The sequence below is a fragment of the Rhinolophus sinicus genome, chromosome 14 (assembly GCF_057876585.1).
Source record: "Rhinolophus sinicus isolate RSI-liver-muscle chromosome 14, RSI-T2T, whole genome shotgun sequence".
In the NCBI taxonomy this organism is placed as follows: Eukaryota; Metazoa; Chordata; class Mammalia; order Chiroptera; family Rhinolophidae; genus Rhinolophus; species Rhinolophus sinicus.
In genome coordinates, this window is record NC_142514.1 from 123,969,154 (window position 1) to 123,990,000 (window position 20,847).

The 20,847-nt window shown below is 44.4% G+C and overlaps 1 protein-coding gene across 3 annotated transcripts in view; it reads left to right on the forward strand.

Annotated features, from left to right (window-relative positions):
* The first annotated feature begins 9,487 nt into the window (after positions 1-9,487).
* LOC109450318 (transmembrane 4 L6 family member 1-like) overlaps positions 9,488-20,847 on the forward strand; it is a 17,830-nt gene continuing 6,470 nt past the window's right edge. Inside the window, exons 1-6 of one of the 3 annotated variants that reach the window (XM_019737505.3) lie at positions 9,488-9,945; positions 12,363-12,709; positions 15,552-15,617; positions 17,124-17,269; positions 19,606-19,792; positions 19,961-20,847. The exon at positions 19,961-20,847 is cut by the window's right edge and continues 725 nt beyond it. In XM_019737505.3, coding sequence (XP_019593064.3) covers positions 12,539-12,709; positions 15,552-15,617; positions 17,124-17,269; positions 19,606-19,792; positions 19,961-19,981 — 591 coding nt within the window. In that variant the 5' untranslated portion in view covers positions 9,488-9,945; positions 12,363-12,538 and the 3' untranslated portion in view covers positions 19,982-20,847. The remainder of the gene's footprint in view (positions 9,946-12,362; positions 12,710-15,551; positions 15,618-17,123; positions 17,270-19,605; positions 19,793-19,960) is intronic. The other 2 variants (XM_019737503.3, XM_019737504.3) reach the window with 2 other exon arrangements.

A 20,847-nucleotide genomic window follows, 5' to 3' on the forward strand; every position in this document is an offset into this window, starting at 1 on the left:
TGTCTTATAATTTTCTGAGTACAGATGTTTTACTTCCTTGATTGAATGTATTCCTAGGTACTCTTTTTTTGATACAACTGTTTTCTTAATTTCTCTTTCTAATACTTCCTTATTGGTGTATAAAAATGCAACTGATTTCTGAATTTTGTATCCTGCTACTTTACTAAATTCATTTATCAGTTCCTATAGTTTTTGGTGGAATCTTTGGGGTTCTCTACATATAATATGTCATCTGCAAGTAATGACAATTTTGCTTCTTCCAAACCAATTTGGATGCCTTTTATTTCTTTTTCTTGTCTGATTGCTGTGGCTACGACTTCCAGTACTATGCTGAATAAAAATAGCAAAAGTGGACATCCCTGTCTTGTTCTTATTTTAAGGGGAATGCTTTTACTTTTTCCCATTGAGTATGATATTAGCTGTGGGTCTGTTACATATGACCTTTATTATGTTGAGATATGTTCCCTCTATTCCCACTTTGCTGAGAGTTTTTATCATAAATGAATGCTGGATTTTGTCAAATGTTTTTTCTGCATCTATTGATCTGATCATATGATTTTTATTTTTCGTTTTGTTTAAGTGGTGTATCACGTTAAATGATTTGTGGATATTGAACCAACTTTGCATACCAGGAATGAGTTCCACTTCATCATGGTGTATGATCTTTTTAATATATCTCTGAATTTGGTTTGCCAATATTTTGTTGAGGATTTCTGCATCGATGTTTATTATGGATATTGGCCTATAGTTTTCTTTTCTTGTAATGTGTTTGACTGGTTTAGGTATCAGTGTAATAGTGGCCTTGTAAAATGAACTTGGGAGCCTTCCTTCCTCTTGAATTGTTTTGGAATAGTTTGAGAAGAATAGGTGTTCATTCTTCTTTGAATGTTTGGTAAAATTTACCTGTGAAGCCATCTCGTCCAGGACTTGTGTTTATTGAGAGCTTATTGATTACTGATTCGATTTCAGCAGTAGTAATTTGTTGGTTCAGGTTTTCTGTTTCTTCTTGAGTCAGCTTTGGAAGATTGTATGCTTTTAGGATTTATCCATTTTTTCCAGATTGTCCAATTTGTAGGTGTATAGTTGCTCATAGTATTTTCTTAAAATTTTTTTTGTATTTCTGCAGTGTCAGTTGTCACTTTTCCTCTCTCATTTCTTGTTTTATTTACTTGGGTCCTCTCTCTTTTTTTCTTAATGAGTCTGGTTAAAAGTTTGTAAATTTTGTTTATCCTTGCAGAAAAAACAGCTCTTGATTTCATTGATCTTTTGTATTGTGTTGTTTTGTTTTTTTCTTTTTAGCCTCTTTTATTTCGACTCTGATTTTTATTATTTCTTTCCCTATACTCACTTTGGGCTTTGTCTGCTCTTCTTTTTTCAGATCACTTAGGTGTAAAGTTAGACTGCTTATTTGAGATTTTTCTTGTTTCTTTAGGTAGGCTTGCATTGCTATGAATTTCTCTCTTTGGACTGCTTTTGCTGTGTCCTAGATTTGGGGTCATTGTGTTTTCATTTTCATTTGTCTCAAGGTACCTTTGATTTCTTCCTTGATCTCATTGTTGACCCACTCATTATTTAATAGCATGTTATTTAGCCTCCATGTGTTTGTGTGTTTTTCAGTTTTTTTCTTGTAATTTATTTCTAATTTCATACTATTGTGGTCAGAGAAGACATTTGATATGATTTCAGTCTTCTTAAATTATTGAGACTTGTTTCATGGCCTAACATGTGGTCTGTCTTGGGAAATGTTCCATGTGCACTTGAAAAGAATGTATATTCTGCTGCTTTGAGGTGAAATGCTTTAAAAATAACAATTAAATCCGTCTGGTTTATTGTCATTTAAGGCTGCTGTCTCCTTGTTGATTTCCTGGAAGATCTGTCCATTGGTGTGAGAGGGGTGTAAAAGTCCCCTACTGCGATTGTGTTGCTATTGATCTCTGCCTTTATGTCAGTCAATATTTGCTTTATATATTTAGGTGTTTCTATGTTCAGTGCATAGATTTTTACTAGGGTAATGTCCTCTTGTTGGGTTGATCCCTTTATCATTATGTAATGTCCTTCTTTGTCTCTTATTATAGTCTTTGTTTTAAAGTTTATTTTGTCTGATATAAGTATTACTACCTCAGCTTTTTTCTCGTTTCCATTTGACTGAAATTCTTTTTTCATTTCTTTACTTTCAGTCTACGTGTGTCTTTCAATCTGAGATAGGTCTCTTGTAGACAGCATATGCATGGGTCTTGTTTTCTTATCCATTCAGGTACCTTATATCTTTTGATTGGTACATTTATTCTATTAACATTTAAAGTGATTATTGATAGGTACACAGGTATTGTCACTTTATTATTCATATTTTGATCTTTTGTTTGTTTTCCCTCTTCTTCTCAAAGAAGTCCTTTTAACATTTCTTGTAATACTGGCTTGGTGATAATGAATTCCTTTAGCTTTTTCTTATCTGAGAAACTATCTCTCCTTCAATTTTAAATGATAGCCTAGCTGGGTAGTCTTTGTTATAGTTCCTTGCTTTTCATCACTTTGAATATTTCGGGGCAATCCCCTCTGGCCTGCAGTTTCTGTTGAGAAATCAGTCTTTTGGGAAATCCATTGTATGTAACTAACAGCTTTTCTCTTGCTGCTTTTAGGATTCTCTCTTTGTCTTTAACCTTTGCCATTTTAATTATAATGTACTGTGGTGTGAGCCTGTTTGGGTTTATTTTGTTTGGGACTCTATTTATTTCCTGGACTTTTACGTTTATTTCCTTTACTAGATTAGGAAAGTTTTCAGTCATTATTTTTTCAAATGGGTTCTTGATCACTTACGCTCTCTCTTCTCCTTCTTGTACTTCTATGATGAGAATATTGTTATGCTTGATGTTGTCCCAAAGGTCCCTTAAACTATCTTCATTTTTAAAATTCTTTTGTGTTGTTTTTGTTCTGACTGGCTGTTTTCAGCTACCTTGTCTTTTAAATCACTTATGCAGTCCTCTGCTTTATCTAATCTGCTGTCAATTCCTTCTAGTACTTTCTTCATTTCAGTTATCGTATTCTTTATTTCTGACTGGTTCTTTTTTTCTGGTTTCTATGTCCTTCTTTATGGTTACTATCTCTTTGCTGAAGTTCTCACTAAGTACCTTAAGCATTCTTATAATCAGTGTGTTAAACTCTGTCTCTGGTACGTTGGTTGCCTCCATTTCATTTAGTTCTTTTTCTGGAGTTTTCTCTTATTCTTTTATTTGGGACATGTTTCTTTATTTCCTTATTCTGGCTGCCTTTCTGTGTTTGCTTCTATGAATTGGGTAGATCTCTCATGACTCTCAGTCTTTGTTGGGTGGCCTTATGTAGTATGTGTCCTGTGTGGTCCAGTGACACAGTCTCCCTTATGGGTGTGTTCCAGGAGAATCCCTTGTGTGTGTTGTGTATATTCTCCTGCTGTAGCTGAGCCTTGATTGCTTTTGACATGTTAGTGGGGGGGGGGGGCTGACTCCCAGGCTGCCTGGCTGTGAACATTGGCTTCACCCACAGTGTATGAGCTGCTATGTGGGGGCTGAATCCTCAGAGAAGGATTCTCCCCAACAGGCTCTTGTGCCTTTTGAGAACCCCCTTTGACCAGGTAGTGCTCTGGTGTGGTCTGAAGCTGGCCTCCGGGTGTGTTGTTTCTTGTGTCTCTTGGGAAGGGCTCCCATGCAGGCCAATTTCAGCCTTGCCGGTGACCAGCCCGGGGCTACCTGGTAGGAGTTACAAAGCTGTATGTGGTTGATTGCTGCCTGTGTTGGACCTGGAGGTGTGTGGGGTGGCTTGACTGTGAACTGAGACTGGCTGCCACCAGTATTGGGCCCGAGGCAGCTTAGCAAAAGGCCCAGCCCCCGTCCCCCTCCTCCTTAGGCCTGTTGCCACATGTCAGTGGCCCATAAAGCTCAGACATTGAGAGAGCCTTCTTAAGTGTGTGAGCCAGGCTAGCTGACCCGGTGTTGAGAGTGTCCCCGAGAGTGCCCGAGAGTGCCTTGGGCACGAGCTGGGCAGGGCAGTTACCCAAGGTGTCACCAAGGTTGTGTACTAGACCAATGCAATCTCAGATTTGGCCCTTTGGAGGAGGGTTCAACAGAGAAAAGTTGGCACCCTCCTGTATGCTACACATGAGGCAGGCTTCACACAGGGACAATAGCAGCTGTCCCTCCAGCCCTTCCCCACAGCCACACAACTCAGCCTTTGTCCGTATGTCTCTCGCACCTCTTGAGTTGCCATCCCTCCACCAGTGCCCAAGGTACGTGTTTACGAACAAGTAAGTTTGTGTGCAGACCTTCAAATGGACTTCTGGGTTTCCAGCCACCTTCCATCTCACTGGGATGAACAGACAGAGTCCTCACTGATTTTCACTGCCAGATGTTGTGGGGACACCTCTTCCTGGCCCAGGACCCCTGGGCTGAGGAGGCCAGTGTGGGGCTTGGACCCCTCCATTTTCAGGGATGACCGCCGCCACTGAGGTGTCCCTCCCGGTACTCAACCATTAGCTGTGGGATTGGGGTCAGCCCATTATGCATCTCCATGCCTCCTACCAGACTCAATGTGGCCTCTTCTTTATATCTTAGTTATAAGGGTTCTGTTCAGCTAGTCTACAGATGATTCTTGAGGTCAATTGTTCTATAATTTAGTTGTAATATTGATGTAATCCTGGGAGGCAGCAGGCAGAGCATTTACCTAATCCACCATCTTGGACCATCTCCATTTTAAAATTTTTAAAGTATTCTGGCATCACTGCCAAATTGCTTTTAAGCCCTTGCTTCATGTACAGATTCTAATTCTCATGGGCAGCTGCCAGGTCCCAGCGCCAAGAAGTCCTTGGGTGCAACCCCCTGTCTTTTCATCCGTTTTGCTGTGAACACCATAAGCAATAAAGTTTCCGTGATCTTCCATAGGTCAAGGACGTTAACAGCATTTGGTATTTATGTGGTAACTTTCATCTGAGGACTACAGTGCATGTTATGACATTATCTCACCGTGTTCCTGTGGAAAAGGTAGGAGGCAGGTGTTATTAAACCCCATTGTACATATGGGACAACTAAGGCAAAGAGCTTTCATAACCAACCTGCTAGGTTGGTTCCATCATTCAGAATTAAAGGGTGAACTGCTAAGCCTCAGGACCCTTGTAAGGGATTCTGGGAGACTTAACCTGGTTTTTTTAAAGTCCTAAAAAGGATTCTTTGTGAAGACCCTTGTGAGTAGGCTTAATGATGGGCTCCATCTTTTCCCTTTTTCAGCTGAATGATCTGGGGCCAACGAAAGATGGAGCTCTGGGGAGAAGGGAGTAAGTCACAGAGAGCTGCTGAGAATGGAGAAAAACAAGAAAGACCTAGTTAACCATTGGTAGAGTCTTATCCATTCACTAAATAGATGAGAAAGTATTTATAACAACCCCTATCAGGTTTTCAGTTCTATGCTTGATGGCAGGGAGCATTCAAGGAAGAATAGAATTGGTGCCCATTCATTAGTAGCTTATAATTTACTTGGATTCATAAGAAATATCCACATTGAAAAATATAAAAACAATGCTACACTGGGAGGTAGAAACAGAACAGCAAGTGAAAAAAGATTTTAGGGGAAAGTTAGGTGAGCAAGGTGAACAGTGATTTTTTTCAACATATATTTCTTTATTAAGCAACCCCCATACACCAGGCACTGTGTTAGAGGCTGAATATGTAACACCCCATTCCTGCTGTCATAGGCTTGATTATCTGGGGAAGAATGGTTGGCAGGGAGCGTGTGTGGCAGGAAGGAATGATCAGCAAAGCTTCCCAGAGGAAGTAAGATCTATAAACTGAGACCTGAATAAAGAATGGACACTGTGCCTGCAAAATGGAGAGAGAGATTCTGGGCAGAGGAAAGGACAATCCAGACAGGAGAGGGTAGTACAAGAAAGGGGCTTCAAGGAGAAAGAAGGGCTTGGGCTCAAATTTGAAAATCCTCCCCTGAGGTCACCCAGCTTTCTTCTCCTAGGCCAGGGCTCTTGTCTCCACTGACACTATTTTTGTCTGATTAAGTTCAAGAAAAGTATCCCTCCTCCTTTTCCAAATCTATCTTTCTTTTACCTTCTCTACTTTTAACGGTGGCATTAAGATAGTGTCTATTACTAAATTAAAAAAAAAAAAGTCTCCAGCTGATTTTTCAATAAGAAGTTGGTTTTTAAAAAGTATTCATCATTGAGAATATTTTCATATTTGAGACCTATATTACAAGTCAACAGATGGGCTCCAGATGGAATTCCAGCCAAGCCAGCCAGTGGAGCTGTCAGATCACCCCAGGGGACCCAAAGGGAGCAAAAGTCCATGCTGCATTGGGTTTCACCAAAGAAGGAGTGTGTTGCCTTCACAGCCCAGCTCGGTACCCATGAAGGAGACCAGGGGTCAGAGGGTCAGGACAGACACTCAGTTTACCAACTTAATAACCAAGGAGAAGCCTCCGTGACTCAGCTGTGACTAGGATTCAGACCAGGTGGAAGGAAATCAGCTGGATGAATGCACGTCATCCGCTACAACCCATCTCCTCCTTCACACGTCAAAGGAAAGCGGTCCCTAGTCTCTCTTTTCCTGGAACAAGAATAATATGCCAGAGCGTATAACTCAGTAGTTTCTGTGTGCGGGACCAGACCTAAAAGCTGTTGACTTCCAGCTCTTCAATGTCCTCCCTACCTGCCCATTCTTTTTCCATTTATTTAAGTGTAAAGAGCTAAACTCAGGAACACTATCTGCTCGTCACTTAAAATTAAGCCGATCCCCAGTCCTTGCAGAGCTTTTGCTGAATGCTGGTGCCCAGCCACTGCCCTCCCTCAGACCCATGGAGCCCAGGGAGGGCGGCTGTGCCTGGGCTGGCTCACCTGCTCTGGATCACCGCTTGTCTCCCCTGCAAACCATCCTGATTTTCCTTGTGTCCCCAGACAGAACCTGTTACATGTATCACTCTAGTCTCCTGCAAACATGATTGATATTATTACTACTAATAATTAAGATATTACTAGCAAACATTTTATTAGTTATCACTAATGTTATCAAAGTCAGTATAAATACTTATAATCATTATTAATTGCAGTAAATTTAACTATTTGTGCCACAAGAACCCCTGTAAGGCTTATGGAATTATCCATGAACCCTCCGGAAAGAGGGATGTCATTTCTCAGGCATATTTTCTTAATTAGTAAAATTAGAAACTGAAAAAGATAATCTGTGCCCTGCTGCTCTTTTTATACAGTTCTCCTTCCCTCGCGAGGGTTTTATGCTCTCATAAGGTCTAGGCTCCCTCTAATGGCCATATTTGGTCACAAAGGAGTTCCTCACGTTCACCCAGAAACCTGATCTCTCACAGAACATTTCATAGCGATCAATAGGACACGGCCTACCAGACTCTGTGTTGCCTTCTGATATCCGTTAGTACTAAAGCCCCAAAAGTGTACATTATTAGTAGTAAGAATATCAGCCATCTGTTTCCAGGAGAGCCCAATCCAAATTTCTCTTGACTGATCTTTGGAAAAGGCGTCAACATTAATTTTTAAAACACACATGAAAGCTGTTCAGTAACTTCAGTAGAGAGGCTGAGGTGATGCAACTGTCATACTTGAACCAGAAGAGCAATGAAATTACAAATGGACGTTCCATATTAGACAGAATCGTGGGACCTCAGAGGTGTGAGAGAACCTAACATTCATCTGGTTCAGCTGCTCACTTCCCCCTACCACATCCTGTCACAGTCCCCTGCCGGCCTCCCTCAGCCTGACGCAGGGATGAGCCCACGTCAGTGATGAAAGGAAACGCGGGGGCTGCTTGCACGGGAAAACTGGAGCGGTAGCTCCATTATCTCTTTTTATTTAAAAAAAAATGACTTTACATATAATTTTAATTTCCTATTTAATTAATTATCCAGCTAATTATAAGCAAATGACTTGCAGATGTGATGTTTGTATTTTAAAATCCCAGGCAATAACTGATAAATGCAAAATCACTATTTCTGAAGTTTTAAGTAGCATCGCCAACGTCAATTCTGAAAATGATCAAACTCTGCCCCCTCTTGGGTATACCCTCCCAAAACACAGTAAAATAATTTAAAAGAATAGATGAGATCACAGAGCAGGAAATGTCAACATATTTTGGGAAGATGGAAAGCAAATGCAAGTGTCATACCTAACTTAGTCAGCAGGGAGAAAACTGAGCTCTAAATGCCTGAAGCGGACACCAATGTGAATGCATGGAGTCCAGGAATCAGTTATCTGGTTTGGAATGTGAGGGTGGAAGGTAGAGTTGAAAGATCTTGTGAAACGAGCATCCCCTAGGGCGTCTGCATCCAGACAGCAGACAAGAAAAACAGAGGATGGAGAATCATATGTGAGAAATTATTACGGGCAGCATGTCCAGGCATTTTCTGCAGGTGATAGGCAGTGTGAAAGAGGCCTGAGGGCCCAGAACCGACTCGAGTGGGATAGCACAAGATCAGAAGGTCAGCTCAACGGCTTAGGAAGAGCTCAAAAATGAGAACTTTGAATTCTCTCTGGATTCCACTGCTTTGCAGGTTAGATCTTCTCGGGTCCTATTTCCCAATCCGAATAATGAAGAAAAAATATCTGTCCTGACAGCCCCTCGGGGTTACCAAGAGGACAGTCCAGGCACAGCATAGGAAAGCACTTTGCGACAATGTAGGTTACAAATTACGACACAGTTCAGCCTTGGGAGCCAGGTATCTGATTCTAGAATCACTTGATTCCACTTTCTCAGAGGTTTAGTAACACACTGGTGGTCACTGTGCAGGAAAAATAAAACTTGGTAGATTACTAAAGGGAAATGTGTTCTCATGGGCAGGAAGGGGTGGCAGCCAGACCAAAGACAAAGAAGCTATTCTCCCATAGCCATCACTGGTCACTGACTGCGAAAGCTGAGATAGACGCGGAACAGAGCCATTTGGGGCTCATCCCACTGGGTGATTAGGTAACCAGATTCTTGGCACCGTGCCCAAAGTGGTTACACTTCATCTATCTCTTGGGGGCCAGAGGAATGGGTGAGAAGGGAGAGACGGCCTTTTTGACAATCTGTTTTCCTTCCTTGGCTGGCTAAGACACCAAATCCAGCTGGAAAACCAAATATAGCCGGGAGACCCCACTGCCCATCAATGTGGGGTGAGATTGGTCAATAACCCCAGGCAGGGGAGCTGTGAGATGACAAAAGTGATGCTCCAACCCCTTGGTCAATGATCTGGGCCTTTCCCACATGTATTCATGCAGGGCTGATGGACCCGTCCTACCCGCCAACATCCAGAGCAATCACGTCCCCCACACTCTCCTCCATCTCAGCTCGGTGGAAACACATCTGCCAGGGAAACTTTTCAGAGGTTATCAGGAATGACCCAGAGAGAGGAGCAGAGTGCAGTAAGTAAGCGCCTTTGAGGCTAGGTGGCTGGGCTCCTCCCCTGGGGCCGCCTGGCGGGGGAGCCAGTGCCAGCTCTTACTGGGGGAATTTGAGCCACTTTGCCCAGCCTGGGGGCAGCAGGAGAGAGGTGGGGCCAGACAGGAAAAGGGGAGCCCCTGTGTCTGTCAGAATCCAGCATTCCATAGTGCTGAGGGGCCTCCGAAGGGTCTGGAAAGGTTTTGGGCCTCAGCCTTTAAAGAAACAAGGGACTTCCTCATCGAGGGGGCTTTGGGAGAGAGTTGACAGCTGTGGTTAAATGCCTAACTGTCCTGTAAGGTGGGTGCCTGAGACTTACTGCTGTCCAACATCTATTAAGTGTTCACCTTGTGCCTCCTGAAAGGTGGAAGGATCCAGAGTCCACCCAGAAACTTCCAGCAGCTGAGCTAGAAGACTCTCTGGGACTACAACACAGCCTGCAGGGGCCCTTCACCGCGGCTGGCCTGCTGGGGCCGGGTCCCGTACCCAGGAGACGCTCCCCAGTGTGCCTGTGCCCCAACCCCCAACTGATCAGGTACTGGGTTGACGGGTGTGTCTGTGTGTTTCTGCTTAAGGATGGGCAGGATCGGTGTTGAAAGAAATTCCCCGCAGCCTGGGGCTACACAGCTGGCCTCAAAGCCTCAGTGCAGCCACCAAGCTGTCCAGACCCAAATTCAGGGTACAATTGTCCAACAAGTATAAATATGAATATATGGGGAGCATGAGGCGGATGATTTGAAAGGAAATCTGTGGTTAAGGAACTCAGGGCTTGTGATTATCTCACCTGTGGAGGCCAAAAAGCTATGGGAACTGGACAGACCCATAAAACAAGCTGCCCCATTGCAAACTGTGTGGCCTCAAACAAGTTCCTTCGCGTCTGGGGGCCTTAGAATGTCCAGCAGCAAATGTATATCAATAGGTATCATAACGATGTCTCTGTAACAGGACTATTGAGGAACTAAATGAGATCATGTCTGTGACCAGGACCGACTATTTTTGTTATTATTTCCAACTTCCTAGCTGCATAAACTTGAACAGATAATTTTAACTCCCTGGGTCTCTGCTTCCTAGGAAACGATGGAATTGGATTTCTAAGAATCCTTCGTAGCTCTAACATACTCTGCTATGACCCAAGAAAATGATCAGTTTCTTGTAATTTAATTAAGTGCCAAGCTTGGGTGTTGCTTGGTCCCCGTTTCCAAATGTGGCCACAGTCTCCACCCACCGTCCCTTCCTCTTAAGAAGATGTGCAATTTTCCTGAAGAGTGAGCACCGCTGTAGTCATTGCTGCAAGCGCTGTGACCTCAGGTGTAAGGAGCAATTGGGGGCCATTGTTTTGTACTTCTTTACAGCATGGAAGAAGGGTCAGCAGCCCTGGCTTCTCAATGCTCCCAGTTCCTATCCATCTGCCCTAACTGGGAATTAACTAGAGGTGGAAATGGGCAGACCTCCATTTGAGTATCAGGTCTGTCATTTATGGCTGGGAAACCCTGGAATCTTATTTCACTTCTCTAAGGCTATTTCCTCATAGAGCTGTGGAGTTATTACCTCATGGAGTTGTTGTAAGGACCAAATGAAATCATGTTTGTAATGTGCAAGTAGCACCAGTTGTATATGTTGTTGTGGCACATAATCCAGTATTATCTCCCCCCAAGTGTTAAATTTTTGTTATCACTGCTGTTAGTGATCATAATGGGGAGTGAGGTCAGCAGTTTCAATCTCCTCCATCCAAACAAAGGAGCCAGAGGCAGCACCCCATTCAGGCATCAGTTTTCTGCAGCCCTGAATTTGGATAGCTGATAGAAATAAGACCGCAAGCATTATCATCCCACGTAAGCCATTGTTCTTTAATAACTATTGGAACCTTCTGTGGGAGCAGAAAGCTAAGGCAGGACATTTCTTGGTTTTATCCCCAAAGAAAGGTCCCTGGCTCTGCAAATTACTCCAGATTTCCCCCGTGGGAAGGGCCAGTCGTGGCACCAGGTCTCCGTGTCTGGGGACCCAGGTAGTGAATGAGCTGCTATTCGTGAGCCAGTCAACAATCTCAGCATGAATCTGAGTCGAGAATGGGCACAGAGAGGTGTTAGGAGAGCGCCACCTAACACGAAACCGGAGCACCTCCCCGGGTCGCCGAGGCACGTTCCACACGCTTCTCTGGCAACCTTCTTCACTCAGCGAATGAGTTACTGATTTACTCCCATCTCATATATGCTCGGGAGCAGTGAGTGCAGGGGGAAAAACAAGATGCAAAGCCTTTCCTTCTCTTCATGTGCCCCCATCCTGGCTTCCATGAAATCTCCAGGCTCAATTAACTAAATTAACAAAGGGGGTTTTCCACATAAATGAAATGAGAGGCCAAGATGATTCTGATCCCTCGGTTCTTGAGCTACCATGCACTGACAGCCTCGTATGAGGATGTTTTGAATATATCATCGTGTTTTCATCCTCTCAACGACTCCAGCAAGGGAGTGCTATTGTCAGCCCCATTTTACAAATGAGGATATTGAGGTGAGAGAGTTTAATAACTTGCCCAAGGTCACGCAGCTGCTAAGTGGTGGAGTCAGGGTTTGGGACCCGGATCAGTTCGTAATCACTATGGGAATTCCTCTGGGAGTGGATGAAAGAACCAGAACAGGATACTAGCAACTTCCTAAACATTGCCTGAATAACCCCAGTCCTTTAAAGAAAGCCTATGGAAAATCTACCGTGTTTCCCCAAAAATAAGACTGGGTCTTACATTAATTTTTGCTCCCAAAGACACATTAGGGCTTACGTTCAGGGGATGTCATCCTGAAAAATCATGCTAGGGCTTATTTTCCGGTTAGGGCTTATTTTCCTGTTAGGTCTTATTTTCGGGGAAACACAATATGAGCCGGCCGCTTTTACATGTATTTCACTTCCTTTCGTCCATACACCACCACCTAGGAGACTGATATTTTCTCTGCTTTACAGAGGAAACCGAGGCTCAGAGACGTGAGGTGACTCCCCAGGTCACATTGCCTACCAGTGGCAAAGCTCGGATTGGCATCTCGTTCTTGGGACTCGGCCAGTGCACTCTCTCCTGATTCTGCAGTGGCTGGAGAGACAGTGTCCTCGTTGGTTTCTCTGTCTTTCAGAGAGAACTCACCATGTGCTCTGAGACAGGCTCCAGGTACACAGGCATGCTGCTCTTGGCTTTGGCCACTGCAGCCATCATCGCCAACCTCCTACTCTACTTTCCCAACGGCCAGGTACTGGAGCCTGCCTACATCACGGACTTCGTCTGGTTTTTCCACGGCTTTCTTGGAGCTGGACTCTTGGTAAGCATGAGGTTTAGCTAGCTTACCTTCTGCAGGTGAAGCGTACCCCTAAACACCTTGCAAATCACAGAACAGCCATCTCCTCTTGGGGCCACCTTCCCCAGGCCCCCAGCGCACGGCTGGCTGCTCCTCCTCTATACCCCACAACACAGAATACATACACGCTTTCCACATTGTGCTTGGCACCTCTTACTGCAAGCATCCTTTTATGTCCCTGCCTCCTCCATGAAGCTGGCGGTGAGTTCCTCAGGAACTGAGCCCAAGTCTCGTTCATAGTTGCCTTCTAAGTGCCTACCGACCAGGGTGCTGGCTGAGAGTAGACCTGAATATGTGGCTGTCAACTGAAAGACACACTTTATAAAGAGCACAATAACTGAGTGCTTGTCAGGTTTGTCAGGTTTCAAGGTGATCATCTCGAAAAATAAATTGTGTCGTTCCCATCAAGACTTGGCTAGGTAAAATTACAGGGTTGGCAATCTTTTTCTGTAAAAGGCCAGATGGTAAATATTTCCAGCTTTGCAGGCCAAGTGGTCTCTTCTTTCAACTACTGAGCTCTGTCGTCATAGGACGAAAGCAGCCATAAACAATATAATAAACAATAAACAAATGGGCATAGCTATGTGGCCGTAAAATTTTGTTTATAAAATAGGCAACTCACTGGATTCAGCCCACAGGTTGTAGTTTGTTGCCCGCTGAGGTAGACACTTTTCCTTCCTTTCTGCCTTTGTTTTTATTTGGCGCCTCCTCTCCCAGCTATCTAGGACTCTCTTATGAAAAGATCATTTGATAATGTGAGACCCCAGTGCCAGGCCCTGAGTAGGTACTCAATGGATGGATGAACGCATGGGGCATAAAGAACCCTCAGAAAAAGGGGATCGCCTCCCTCTGGCTGCTTCTCCCCATACAGTAGTAGACGCAGTGTTGTCTCAAGTTGCATCCATTGACCACACGCCCCTCCCCTCCAAGGCAGAAGCTGGGCCTTCCTGCACAAGACAACATCTAAATCAGCAATACCTGGGCCAAGGTTGTCTGGGTCTCAGCTCAGAGCCTCCCCTAAGGGGCAGCGCACACCTCGGAGTCTAACACATCCTGCTCAAATCATGAGTCTGCTCCTGACCTGTTGTGCGAACTCCCTGAGCTCCAGTGAATGGAGAATTCCACCATCTCACACGGAGGTGATGTGAAATGAGATAATATATACAGAGCACCCCCACATACCGGGCAGCCAGTGAAATGCAGTGTCCTCTCTCCTGTCTCAGATTACCAGCTTCTTCCTCTCCTCCAGCCCAGTACCTGTCTCCTGCCTCTCACCTTCACTGCTTATTAGTGCAGGACAGTTGCTCATTTCTCAGCTGGGAGTTGGCCCAAGTTTGTTTGGTGCAGTGCCTGTATGTTTTGCTTTACAGTGACTTGGATGCTCTTGGCAGAGGCATGCGCCCTCCAGTTCCCTTCACCATCCCCACCTCTCCCTATTGATTATATCAGGACACACTTTCTTACTTAAAATTACCTGCCCAGCCTCTAAAGGCATGTGAGTTTGCACCCTCATTCCACCCCCCACAAACGCACACATAAACACCCTCAGACTATCAGGTGAAAGAATACGTTTGACTAGGTAGCACTCATTTTTAGCATCAAACGCTTACCAATTATACTTTCACCAGCGTACGTCTTGGTCACCGTAGTGAGGACGGCATGTCTCAGATGCTCGCATCAGCAAGCACATTACCAATCCTTTCTCAGGGCACGGTGGTTCTTTTCATAATTTAGGTTCATCCATTATGTATTCATTTCTTGTTCCTGACCCATGGTCCCATCATGCCAGTGCCCTTTCTCCTACCCCACACTGCCGGGAGAAACATGGGGACACATCATCGCAAATTGCACCACGATTCATTGGTTCTGATTCTGTGTTGAGTACTGGGCTAAGAGCTGCTGAACCCCAGAGCTCAGAGCCCAGGGGGAAGCGGAGAATGCAGTGTACTCAGTGCAACAGGACAGAGGGGGAAGGAAGCAAACCGTTCATTTTACCTGGCAGGGGTCACTGAAAGCTACAAAGAGGAGATGTGGTTTCCCATGGCTGTTATAATAAATAACCACAAGCTTGGTGGCTTAACTCACCAGAAATTTGTTCTCTCACAGTCCTAAGGCCAGTGCTCTGAGTGAATGTGTTGGCGGAGCCCCATGTTCTGGGCTCTAGGGGAAAATCTAGTCCTCGCCTTTTCCAGCTTCTGCTGGCTGCTGGCTGTCCTGACGTGTGGATGCATTGTGCCCATCTCTGCTCCACCTTCACAGTCTCTGCCTCTGCCTTCTCCTCCGTGTGTCTGTCTCTGAAAACTCCTTCTGCTTGTGATTTTATTTAGGGCCCATCCCGGATACACTCCTTCTATTCAGATCCCAATTTAACCACGTCTTTCGTCACACGAGGTGATATTCACAGGTCCCAGGGTTAGGAAGTGAGTATGTCTTTGGGGTTGGGAGGGGGCATTTGTGCGGCCTACCACAGGAGATGACATCTAAACTGACCCTTTGAGAGTAAAAAGGAGTTTACTTTATGAAGTATTCTAAGACCCAGAGGCAGGAAAGTCCTGGGTCTACCCTGGGAGCCCACAAACGGGGGTGTCAGGAGATCTGAATGATGGAGGAGCAGTGAGGGTCTGGAGGCAGGGCAAGACCAGGCCATGAAGGCTGATGTACAAAGCCCAGGGCCTGTGTTGTATCCTACAGGCAATAAGGAATCACTAGACATTTTTCAATAGCTAGAGACACAATCAAAACCGCATTCTAAAAAGTTAACATTCCCTTTGTTACAAGAGCATTTGTGTTTGTTCGTTTGCCACAGGTTTTGGTGCCAGCACTAATGCTGTTGAGAGGCGGTGGAGAAGACTGCTGTGCTCACAGATGTGGGGTAAGTACTGCAGGTTCTACAGAATGTTTAACTCCCACCCGCCCCCACCCCTAAAGGGCTTATTTCCTAGGCCGTGTGCTTCAGCTTTTTTGAAGGATAGACAATTGACCAATGCTCCTTTGGAAGCATAGTAATGTTATGCAAGACACTAGCCAACAGAGACAGGGGCTGGTGCATGACATCCCAGGAAAATGCACCTGGAGAGGGTGTGAGAAGAGCCATTCGCAGTGGACACAAAGCCTGCAAGCTCTGGTAGACCAGCCTACTGGGGTTTGGTTGTGTTTTTATCTGTCTGTCTGTCTGTCTGTGGAGATGTCTAGGACCCTCCCATCCCTTGGCTTTCCTATTTCCACTGTAGCCAAAGGGGCAACACACCATAGAAATGGGATTCCAGCAAGAAGAGGTGTTAAATATTATAGTCTCAAAAACACTTTCACAGGTATTCTCTTACAACACACTATGGCGTACAAAAGACTGACAGGCTCCAAGTTCATTATGAATTCACGTCTTGTTCCTGATCTTGTCCCTAATCACAGCAAGTTGTCCACTGCTCTAACATTTCTAGTTCATATGCCATGTCATTTTTCTGCTCCAAAAATTCCTTGTCCCAACACTTGCAGCTTCCAATCAGACCCTCCACAGAGACCTTAGCCCCACGTCACCTGAGGACCATCTCCAAGGAGCTCTCTGAGACATTCCATTCAGCTCCAGCCACCCCCCCTCCCTGTGGTAAGAAAGATACAACATGGATGTGTCAAGAATAAAAGCTTAGGCTTTGAAGCAAACAGGTCCCTCAGCTTTACCCCAATTCATTAATGCACTAATATGCCAAAAGGTCACCTTTCCTTGACACTTGCCTCGCTGTCACACTCATTCAGTCACCTACCCAGTCAACACATATTTATGGGGTTTGTATACAGTACAAGCCCTGTGTTGGTCACTGACTCAGACATTAAAAAAACGATTTTATTCATTGACTCACCCAACCCTACAACAAGCATTTACTGAATACCCACCACCAGAATGGCACTAGGTTTCATTCAGAACGCGAACCTTAATTGATCAGTCACTTTGTTTTGAAAAGGACTGTGAGGCCTTGTCCAGGGTTGGAGGGGAAGAGTGCTGAGATCCATGACTGATGTCCACTATGAGTGTAGACGAGGAACCGGCAGCACGCTTACTTTATTTGCTAGGTAGTGTGTCGGCACTTGGAGTTCAGTGGTGAACAAGTCACATTTCCCATTCACAATGTTTTAGTGGATGATTTCCATCTTTAGAATTGCAACTGGGGTAGATGAATGGACAGAGGCTTCTCCACCCTAGCACCCATTTTTTTGTACAGTTGCGAAGTAAAACCAGGACACTGACCAAGACTGGCAACTACAATAGCAGATTCGGACCCTCTTCCATTTGCTGGGAAACTCAGGGAATGCATCTTTGGAAAGAGGACTTCCCACCATCTTCCTCCCATCGCCGCACTGAATTTCTGACTCTGTTCCATTTCAGATGCTGTTCCCTGTGCTTCTGGCCATGCAGGGCACGGTGGGGGCTGTGTACTGTGTGGTCATTTCTTCACTAGGTTTGCTCCGCGGCCCTTTCTGTGACACAGGCAGTGGAAACTACACCTACCCTTTCAGGAATGACAGCCTGGAGTGAGTAGCATTCATGGTCTTGGGTCAGTGTCTAACATCTAATGATTATACAGCTGATGACCACAGAGAGTGTGTGCTCTCAGTATGGACCATCCAGTAATGGGGCCAGGTACTTTCATTCAGACCTAGTGACTTTTTCTCTCTCCACACCTGCTCCCAAATCAACAATCTCTAGAAGGTGATTGTCCCAGGCCAAGAAGTGCCCATGAATTAAGCAGTCCACCCAAGGTGTTCAGTATAATACCATGACTGCATTAGCCCCAATTTTTAAACTCAACTGAGTATGCACTGAGGGCCTGCTTAGCACTGGCTTGGTGCTGGGATGAGAGATGAGAGTACAAAGGAAGGATAAGACAGATTGCCTATTTGCAAGTTGCTCACACTCAAACTGGGAAGACTTAATTACCAAATTTGGGCCTGTATAAATATCCTAAAATGGCTGGGCTCTATGATGCATGTTTATTTTCCTAAAGGAATAGACAGAAACTCAGACTGAGAAATACCCTGTTCCTCTTTTCATGTTCTCTCCCTGGAAGATCTCATCCAGCCCCATGGCTTTCAGAACCATCCATCTATCTATGTAACTAATCCCAAAATGTCTACCTCTAGCCTAGATCTTTCTTCTGAGTTCTTGACCCAAATACGTAATCACCTCCTTGAAACTTCCTATTATTGAACACCTCACAGCATTTCAATATTAATATGTCCAAAACCCTTGATGTCCCCAGGCGAATCTCCTGCCATCCCCATCCCATTTGATGGTACCTAAAACCTGAGTTATCTTTGATTCTTCTCCCATCTCACTTCCCGTGTTCAATCTACCACCAAATCCTGTAAATTTCCTTGACAATGTATCTTGAATATACACTGCTCTTCACCTAGTCTGTCATCACCCCGTTCCGAGTCTCCAACACCCTGTACCTCCACTCCTACAACAGTCCGCCGACAAGACTCTGTGGGGGGAGTTTCGTCAAGAAGACATGGCCACCAGTTGACTTGCTAGCTAGACCCAGGCAATTGGAGGCTCCCCACCTGCTCCCCGTCCTTGGGATGTGTGTCTACTTGTCTTCTCCACTCCCAGAAGCTGCTCCAAGGGTCAGCCTTGAGATAGAAATGTGGTGTTGAGACTCTCTGGACAGTATGCGTGACTGCATCCAGTTAGAGCCTCTCTATAAAAACTTTTAAGAGTCTTACAGGCAGGTACAGAAAATTACTCATCTTGCGGCCTCAATACAAGCCTCTTAAGTAAGTTCTCTTGCTTATTAAACCTGCCACCTACCCATCTGGAGTGGCCTGCCTTTTTGTCTGGACTCTCCCTGTCCTCCATGTATGAGGTCAGTTTCAGGTTATACCTAGGGAGCTCATGTCCAGGTTTAAGAAGCAATAGTATTCCAGTTCCATTTTGCCTTTCAACCCTTTTGCCATAGTATCGCCAAAGGGGTTTTTGTAAAATGTAAAGATGCTGATAAGGCCAAGAAATCTTTACATTAAGAACTTCCAATCCTGTTGGGGACTCCATAGATATGGATATGGATATGGGTGAAGGTAGAAATATGACAGAGATATCCAATAATATATAGCCCAATGAAATATGGCCAGAAAACCCATTCTGTCTTTGTCCAACTAGTATACTTGGATTCCAAATTTCCCTTACAGTTTTTGCTTATGTGCTCTTTCATTTTACAATTCACTGCTCTCCTCTTTGCTGCTGCCTCCTTCAAGGCCAGGTGACTCCACCTTTCCCTGTGAAGCCTTCTCTAGCTCCTCTAGACCTCTAGACTTCCATTTTCTCTGATAATAATTATGATAGAACTAAAATATATTGCCTACAGCATGGCAGGCACTGTGGTAATATCTAACCCTCCCAACCACTCTGTGGTATGGATGCTATTTTTAACCCTGTTTTACACATACGGAATCTGATGTAGAGAAACACTTAGGAAGTTTATGTAGAACTTCTTAGTGAGGGAGCTGGAATTAGGACTTGGGTCTGTGGGATTTTGGAGCCCAAGCTCTCAGCCACTCCTACTGCCCCTGAGAGCCTGATAGCAGTTAAAATCTTGCAGCCAGATATTTCCTGCTTCTTCATATGCTCTCTTGTGTGGCTCTATTTGCATCCGCAATGCCTTGCTGAGATGTTGTGCTATCAGAGGGAAAGACCCTCTCACCAATGAGCAGTAATAAATCTGCTGTCTTTATGAAGATAAGAGCAATGAAGATCGTAAAGCTTTGTAATCTCCTGTATTAGGCTAGTGCTTCTCACATGGTTGTAAGTAGCAGCCCCCTCCTTTTGCTATCTCTCAAAGCCAGACTTATTTTCTCCTCTGTCCTGGCAGGGACAACTACTTATTCAACCAGCCCACCTGGACCACCTGCCAAGAGCCTGAGCATATTGTCCTCTGGAACGTGGTCTTGTTCTCCATCCTCCTGGGGATCGGCATGGTGGAAGCAATGCTTTGCCTTAGTCAAGTCATCAGTGGACTCTGTGACATCTACTGTGGTACCTGCATCCGAAAAGGACAGGTCAGTGCTTCTAGAACCTGGGAATTTTCAAGTCACTTCCCCCCTGACCTGTTCCACACCATCTCTCTCCTGCCCTCACCCCACATTCCCAGAGGTAAGCCAGTAACAAGGAAATGCCTTTTGAAATGTAGAACTTAATTTGCCACTTTGGGCTTAATTTTCTTTCAGGTGAATATAACTGGTTTATGATCAGCCTAAGAAATCACAACTGATTGACAGACAAAGGAGAGTTCCCCAGGTTCAGAAGGACTGGATTTGGTGAATGTCAATCTCCAGAGTCCTGAGAAGCTGAGAAAAAAGCCCCAAACTTTCTTAGCAGTGTAGATATTTATAAAAGGACAACAGTTTTGAAAATTTCATCTTCTTTGGTAGAATCAAGAATGTTGTGTCCCCCAAATGATCTTTAAGAGTGATAAAAGAAGGCATAGGGATGTACGATAATTGAAAAAATAATAATAATATCACAATAATAGATGTTTAAATGTATTCAGTTACTGTATTCCAGTCTGGGGCTAAGCACTTTATGTTGTTTCAGTTAATCCTATAAAGCTGGTGGCATTATCACACCATCTTGCAGATGAGGAAACTCAAGATCAGAAAGATTTTGTTACTTATCTGAGGTCAATGAATATAAGTTTTGAATTTGAGCCTGATTCCAACATTTATATTCTAGACCACTGTCCGGTGGATCTCAGAGTTTGTTGCTTAGATACTAGTTCCATGGATTGTTATAGGTGCTATTTACAAAAAGGGGGTGGAAGGGACTCTGTGGTCAAATTAATTTGAGATACACTAGATTAAACAAAGTTTAATAGATTTCTCTACTGTGGGACTTGTCAGAACCTCAATGCTAATCTCCAAGAAGAGAATAGCAAATGCATAATTCCCTAGTCTTATTTCACCACAAACCCCTTTTCTTTTGGAACAATTTTTATGGAGTTAATATTCCATGGAGCACACTTGGAGAAATACTGCATGACACAGTGATGAGGTAGAACCTACCTCACTTACCCCATGGGAATCCAAGAGACCTTTTTTAAATCACTGGAAAAGCA